This window comes from Tinamus guttatus, unplaced genomic scaffold, assembly GCF_059628265.1.
Source record: "Tinamus guttatus ecotype Peru unplaced genomic scaffold, ASM5962826v1 Tinamus_guttatus_pri_ptg000602l, whole genome shotgun sequence".
NCBI classification, from domain to species: domain Eukaryota; kingdom Metazoa; phylum Chordata; class Aves; order Tinamiformes; family Tinamidae; genus Tinamus; species Tinamus guttatus.
In genome coordinates, this window is record NW_028289136.1 from 7,410,761 (window position 1) to 7,418,990 (window position 8,230).

Genomic DNA, 8,230 nt, shown 5'->3' on the forward strand with positions numbered 1-8,230 from the left:
GGGGACACCTTGGGGACCCAGACAGACACTGAGGATGGGGACACCCTGAGGCGAGGGACAGGAATGGGGACACCCTGGGAACCGGGATAGGGACTGAGCATAGGGGGCAGGGTTGGCGACCAGGATAGGGACTGAGGATGAGGACACCTCAGGGATAGGGACGGAGATGGGAACACACTGGGCACGGGGACACCCTGGGGATCCGGACAGGCACTGAGGACGGGGACACCCTGTGGACCGGAACAGAGACAGAAGACGGGGACACCCTGAGGCGAGGGACAGGAATGGGGACACCCGGAGAGAGAGGGACGGGGACACCGGCTACCAGGACGGGGACAGGGGTGCCCTGGGGACAGGAATGGGTACGGGGACACCCTGGGGAAACCCCCGCTCCCTCCCCGCGCTCCTACCGGCGGCTCCAGCCCGATCCCTTCCCCTTCCGGATCCCGATCCCGATCCCGATCCGGATCCCGGCGCCGCCTCCGCAGCCGCTTCCGCCGCGCGCCCCGCCCCGCCCCCGCCGCCTCACGCAGCGCCCGGAAGTGCCCAGAGGGGGGCGCTTTATTGGCGGGAAGCGGCCGCGCTGGCGGGCGCCATTAACGGCCGCGGCGCCCGTTGCGGTTTCTGGGCTCCGTTAACGGCTCCCGGACGCCCATTGCGGGTCATTTCACTTCACTTTGCGCTCCAGGGCCAGGCTGTCGTGCAGCCGCGACACCTCGGGCTCGTAGGCCTCCATGACCAGCGTGCCGTTGGCGTCGAAGAAGCGCGCGATGGAGCGCGTGAACTCGGCCTCGCGCCGCTGCCGGGTCTTCCCGCTGATGAAGGTCACCTTGAGGGTGTATTTGTCGTCGAACCTGCGGGAAGAGTGTGGAGAAGGTCAGGAGAACGTCCCCGGTGGGAGAATCCCCCTGGAATGAGGCCCTGGCACCCCAAAACCCACTTTTGAACATGAATTCAGAAGATTGGCAGCTGAAACACCCAGTTTTTAAATTTTCTCTCTACTGAGGAGTTTTATACCCTTTGTAATAGATTGCTTTTGTTTTTCCTATTTAAATAGAAGCCCTGGTTGAACTTCTGAGGAACCCAGCTGCTCATCCCTCTCCCCATTTGTGATGAGATGTGGTTTTAATAGCATGAAATGGATTCATAGGTATGAAAATGGGGAAAAAATGTTTAGGATGATGCCACAGATGGAAATATCAGGCTAATATTTCCCTGCCTAATATCAGCCCTGTTGCTTCTGCTGGGTGAGTATTAGTCATAGGTTGCCCTGATCACGTCCCCGTCCAAACAGCTCATGTCCCTGTTGTGGAAATAGCAGTATTTTTTTTTCCCCTCCTTGTTGCTCTGTTGCGGCAGGGGCTGCGCTACCGTTTGAGGCTGGAGGAGAGCTGCCACACGTCATCCGGGTCCATCCCCGTGGGATCTTTCCGGTGAGCCACGAGGAAAATGCTCTTCTCTTTGTACGAGGTATAAATGGTCAGGATTCCCATCATCACAAAATATGTTCGCAAAGTTAAGGAAACCAAGAGGAGGAAGGTGGGCAAAGAACGCGCTCGTGGCCCCTGTCGTTTTGGGGGCCTTTTGGCACTCTGGGCAGAACCGAGTGTGTGTGACACCAGCACAGAGCTGTGCGGTTGTACAAGAGCGCCTGAAAGTAACAGGCAGAGTGACAACACCCTAAATGCTTCCTCAAAGGGGATTTCTGAAAGAGCCACATAAAAAACAACATAAAAATCATTAAGTACAAGTCACTCATTTTGGAGGGGGCAGCAGCTGTAGGAGAAAGCTGGAAAATGTGAGACTGAGTCACAATTAATGACTGTGCATTTCTACTGAGCACAAATCAAGGTATTAATTTATTAATTCCCACCCTCCCCCTCTCTTTTTTTTTTTTTTTTGGAATTAAATCCCCCTAAGTGCTGCAAGATGAGCCCCCTGACTTCCATGCTGAAAGCCAAACGGAGAGAAAACGTAGCTTAAAATGACAAAGCTACTTGCCCAAGATACAACCGTATCACAAGAGGAACAGAGACTCCTGGGGCTTCCAGGCGACTGGCTCAGGCTTCCTCTGATCCATCCGTGGTTCCTGGAAAGCTCTGCTGATCCGTTGCACGTATTTATGTTGCAAAACCTCTACAGACTGGATCTCGCTAGAGGAGATGCAAAGAAACCTGGGGCTTGCAACCCTGTGAGCTCAACCGGAGGGAAACAGCGGGGTTGTTGCACTGAACGCACAACCATGAATATTTCTTGGTGTTTTGGTGTTAACTTTTACTGATCTGTGGCGCTGCCTTCCCAAATTCAGCGTCTGTTCCTCTTTGAGGGTTGATAAGGATTGCTCCCACTTCTCACTCGTGGCACTCGGTCTGTTCTGTTAGGAAAGAGTACGAGTGACTGTAACCAACTACAGAGGTGATTTCACCTTAATTATGACAAAACTCAAAAAACAATGAACTTTTGAGGGCTGGTTTTCAGTTTGAGATGAGCACCCCAGAACTCGAGTGTCTCTATGCATAGGTGATGGTGCCTGTAGATAACCCAGATTTAGGTGTGTTAGTGTCAGACCAAAACCATCCAGAGGAGCATTTGATTTTTGCACAAAAAGCTGTTAATTACAGCTGATCCCTGCACAAAATTCACATAGGCCTGAAAATGGGAATACAGAAATGAGACTTGTTTTCCTGTGGGGAGTGAAAAGAAAAATAAAGAACTCCAAGCCAGCCCAAAGTAAAGGATATGACACAACACAAAAAGCAAGGACAGGTTTGGATTCGGGGAAGGGGTGCAGGTAGTCCCAAATCAAAGCTACGATTGCGAAGAGACACGAGATGGTGCAGATGAGGAGGCGGCCGTCGATCAGACGGAAGTTCTCCACGTACTTGTACTTTTCCAGGAGAACCTGAGGGAGAAAGGGGCAGACAAGTTGAGTTTGAGCTGTCCTAAACGTGGCAAACTGCTGCAGGAAAGGATCTGGACACTGCCAGCTAGGTTGCAGAGGTAACGTGAAGAGAAACTTTTTACATAACTAAAGCTAAATCAGATTTTGGGGTGGTTATTGTCACTATTCGAAGCACGAATGCTGCTTTCGCCAGCTCGGATCCAGGGGCATCACAAAACCCACTACAAAACCAGCAAGGACACAGGCCCTGCACACATAAAACTCATTTTTCAGGACTGTTTAGCTTAATATAAACCCTAACAAGTTACCTTGGCATAAAGGATTAGCATAAGATCTAAAAAAAATCCCAACATTAATGCAAAACTCCTTGCTGAAACAAAGCTGCAAGGGTCTAAGAAAGCAAAGCAGCTACTGGGTAGCCCACGATGGTGCAAAGAAGAAATAAATTTAGGAGATATATAATAATAAATAAATAGGAGAAAAATTTCTCTCCACAAATTTTCACTAACTTTCTTAAAAGTTTCATGCACAGAGCAACAGTTCAAATGTTTTCCAAGCAAAAGAAGTTGTCGGTTGCACAATGTACCTTTTTGGCAGAATCGTCAAGAGAGTTTTTCACAGCTGAACCGTCCCATTTGTCAATTTTTACTGGCTTGTCATCAATCTTCCACTGCAAAGAAACCAAAAATAGCTAAAGAGACGCCAAAGAATTTGGCATTTCATTGCAAATACCTTTGTTCCTGCAGTGAACATGAAGATATGAGGCAGCTTGGAAAAATACCTACAGGAGAGCTTCACTATATGAAAAACCGACCAAAGATTAAGGAAATCCAATGCCTGTTGTACAGTTATGTTTAAAAATCATGTACTGCCTTGCGGATTTAAACTGTTAAGTCTGCTCAGCAGCACCAGTGAGGTTTGCTCAAGGTATTCTTTGCATCAGTTTAATTCTTGTGTTGACTTAGTGCTTGCAAATGTTGCTTTTACCCATGGAAATTAGGAAAATCGTAGTGCTGACCTAACCCCTTTGGAAAGGGTCACAATTTGCAGCAGAGCTGCTGCAGACAGACTCATTTGGGACTGTTGCAGAAGCAGTTTTTCCAAGCAGTAGTTTTTAACAACGCAGACGTAGGCGCAGCAGCTCAAACACGGAAGGAAAAGACATTTCAGTCGTCCTTCCGCAGGAAACCAAAACCCCCCTGCAGCTCCTCTACAATTCGGATTTTCCTCAGAAGTGAGTCCTTCCTAAGTAACAAACTGCAGATATGACTGGTCAGGTGTTTAAAGGGGTTATTCTTCCTCTGAACCACGTTATTTTTTTGTGATACTGACTTTTTTTTTAGCCATGGATGGATCTGTAAGTTTCAGCTTCGAATATTTTAATGGTCTCTTATTCTCAAGGTATCTGTTATTTTCAGATGTCATTAGAAGCAATTCTGAACTTCGCCAGGACTGTCATTTCCTGAAGTTCTCAAGTTGGATCCAAGAGCCTGTTGAGAGAGTTCATCTCCTTTTCTGGAAGGAATTAAAATTCACTTTAATAGAAAGCTGTAAAACCCAATCTTGCCTGGGGAAAAGCACTACTGTCCTTCAGGATCTGCAGGCAGGAATTCCTAGGGGCACAGGAGCTGCGTACACTTGCAGAAGCTACTCTACGAGAGCCTAAGAAACAGCCAGAAGCATTTAAAAATCAGAAATAACCAGAAAACAGCTTTCATATTGATGATAATTATATTTTAGGAGGTCACTAAGCCACATTTTTACAGCCATTAGGGTTTTTTTTTATCCCACTAAGGTTAATTCAAAATACACTATAGCTCAAATCAACACACTTTCCAATGACAAAACAAATACAGATGAATTTTTTTCAAATATTGATTTGCTTTGTGAATGTATCAAACTAGACTTGCTTTTAGTTATAGTTCTGAATATTTCAAAGGCTGCTAAAGAAATCTTTTTAGAAAAGTAAAAGAAAAATCCAAGAAAATATTGATTTAATGATTTTTTTCTGCATTCCTAAGGCTAAAACAGGGCAATCCTTGGTGTAAAGTTACAGCAGTGCTCTCGGGCTTGCTCCTGAGGAGCAAAATGAGAGCAGGAATCCAGAAATACCTGAGAACCTATCAGTGTTCCAACCCCTAAAAGACAAAACCTCTTTAAACTGGGATGTGTTTCCTACATTGCAGCAAAGGGAGCTTGGACGAAGCTCGGCAGGTGCTGCAGGTCGAGCCCTCACGGCTCTCGCGGTGGTGGTGAAATGTGGTTAATAATTTAGCCTTGTGCTGCTGTTGGGTCAGAGAAATAGAGCAGTGAAACCTCCAGGAGCTCTGGAGGACCCCAATTTATCTTCGCTGGGAGGGCACTCCTAGGTAGTTGGATAAGAACAGGCTGGGAGAAACTATCCAACTTTCAGAAACACCAAAAGAACAAGACAAAAGGAAATCAGATAATTAACAGGACACCTTCCCTAAACTCAACCCAACTTAGCTTGTTAGTTAAGTACAAAAAGACAGGCTGGACAAGGAGCCATCCTAAGATATTACAGCCACCAACTGCATTAATTCTCTCTCCAGCTGCTTCTGTTCCTTACGTAAGGACTAAGCATGCAGAAAACACTGTGAAAATGTTGAGGAGGCTCTGAGGAAGTGGAACCTTGTGCAGTTCTTGAGGCTGAACCCCAAAGCACCATCATTTCCCAACCGAAACTTCGCCCAGGATGTCCTGAAGGACCTTCCCATGAGTCGCTCAGCTCCACAGCCAAAGCTACAGGTTGGAAGAGCTGCTGGTGACTCGTACAGGACAGACCTACACTCAGGGCAACTGCATCTCGGACTGAAACAGATGCAGGAGGCCAAGTTCCTCGAGCACTGCGGATTCACGCTTCTCGAGAGGGAAAAACCATAAGAATCAACGTGTTTTCATTTGTGGCCAGCTGTGTTTTAAAGTGCAGAGGAAGATTCCCGGTGTCCCACTTGAAGGCTACACCCTCCCGCATGCAGAGATGGAGCTGTGGCTGACTGAGCCTCGCAGGAAAAAAGGGAAAGGAAAAAAAAGGGGAAAAAAATGAAGGAAAAGCTCAAGGTCTGGAGCCTCCGGTGCTGCTCTCAGAACAGCAAAGGGGCCCGTGCCAAATGCAAGGAAAAGTTGTGACGCTGACACTCAGCTCCTTGGAACTGGGCTGAAAAAGACTCTTTCTATAGATATATGTTTATATATGGGCTGACAAAAGTCTCTCTCTATATATATATGCTGATATATGTATATGTGAGCATTACGTGTGTATATACACATATACGGATATATGAGTATATGTGTATATACATGCATTACACACATAATACATGCACACATGTGCACACATGCATGTATATACACATATATAGGCACATGCATACATATATACACATACATACACATATATAAGTGCACGCACACATATACACGCATATATATGCGCACACACACATATGTACCCATATACACATATGTGCACACACGTATATGTACCCGTATACACATATACACACACATATGCACACACACGTATATGTACATGCATACACATATGCACACACGTATATGTACATGTATACACATGCGCACACATATGTGCACACACATGTATATATACATATGTACACATATACACATGCGCACACATATGTACATGTATACACATATACGTGCACACACATATGTACATGTATACACATATACGTGCACACACATGTATATGTACATGTATACACATATGCTCACACGTATACGTGCACACACATGTATATGTACATATGTACACATATACACATGCGCACACATATGTACATGTATACACATATACGTGCACACACATGTATATGTACATGTATACACATATGCACACACATATGCGCGCACACATGTATATGTACATGTATATGCATATGCACACACGTATACGTGCACACACATGTATATGTACACATATACACATGCGCACACATATGTACATGTATACACATATACGTGCACACACATGTATATGTACATGTATAGGCATATGCACACGTATACGTGCACACACATGTATATGTACATGTGTACACATACACATGCGCACACATATGTACATGTATACACATATACGTGCACACATGTATATGTACATGTAGACGCATATATGCACACATATATGCGCGCACACATGTATATGTACATATGTACACGCATACCCATATGCGCGTGCACACATATACACACGTACACACGCACATGCATATACACATGTATACACATATACGCGCGCACACACATGCGCGCACACATATATACACGTATACACATACACGTGCACGCACACATGGGCGCACACATACATACACATATACATGTGCACACACATGCGCGCACACACGCGCGCACAGGCATACATGCACACACGTGCACACACACGTACACACACGCGCACACACATATATGTACACGTATACACATATATGCGCGCACATACACATATGTACACGTGTACACATACATACGCGCGCACACAGCGCCGAGTCCTATAACCGAACAGCAGCAGCAGGAAGGCGCCCCCGCCGCGGCTCCCGGCTCCGCCCCCGCTCCCCATCCGCGGCCAGGCCCGCGCTGGGACTCGCTGCGGAGCGGGGCTCGCTGCGGAGGGGCCCCGCGCCGTTACCGGCCGCCGCTACCTTGTCCAGGAGCCCGTTCCTGCCGCCGCCTTTGGCCGCCATCTTCTCGCCGCCCGCCCGCGCCGCGCGACCTGTTCGCCGCTCATTGGCTGCGGCGGCGGCGCGGGGCTGACGGGAGCGCGCGGGGCGCGCCGGGAAATGGAGTCCGCTCCCGCCACCGCTCGGGGGCGCGTCGCCGTCGCTATGGCGACGCGGTGGGGACCGGGCGGCGCGGGGAGGTGACAGGGCCGCCCCCACCTCTGTCCCCGTTCCTGTCCCCGCCTCTGTCTCTGCCCCACGGGGTGAGGCAACGGGGCGGGGCCGGGCCCCGCGGCCTGCGTTGCGGTGGGGGTGCGGGGCGGGTCTGGTACTGGGAGGACCGTGAACTCTATGGTCCCGTGGGGGTGTTGGAGGTGTGTGTGGAGGGTGTACGGGTGTGTGTGGGGGATGTACGGATGTGTGTGTGTGGAGAGCATGTGTGTGAATTGGTGGGGTGTAGGGAGTGTGTGTGTGTGTTGGGTTCTATGGGGTGTAGGAGGTGTGTGTGAGTTGTTGGGGTGTAGGGATTCTGTGTGTGTTGTTGGGTTGTACAGAGTGTAGGCTGTGTGTGTGAGTTGGGGTGTAAGGAGTGTGTGTGTGTGTGTCGGGTTGTACAGAGTGT

The 8,230-nt window shown here is 48.2% G+C and overlaps 1 protein-coding gene across 1 annotated transcript; it reads right to left on the bottom strand.

Moving 5' to 3' along the window:
* Nucleotides 1-667: 667 nt before the first annotated feature.
* Nucleotides 668-7,709, bottom strand: SPCS2 (signal peptidase complex subunit 2). Its single transcript, XM_088535034.1, has 5 exons — nt 7,591-7,709; nt 3,489-3,572; nt 2,742-2,902; nt 1,372-1,506; nt 668-854 (listed from the first exon to the last, which is right to left on the bottom strand). The coding sequence occupies exons 1-5, from the start codon at nt 7,630-7,632 to the stop codon at nt 668-670; spliced, it is 609 nt and encodes a 202-aa protein (XP_088391160.1). The 5' UTR covers nt 7,633-7,709.
* Nucleotides 7,710-8,230: the final 521 nt, after the last annotated feature.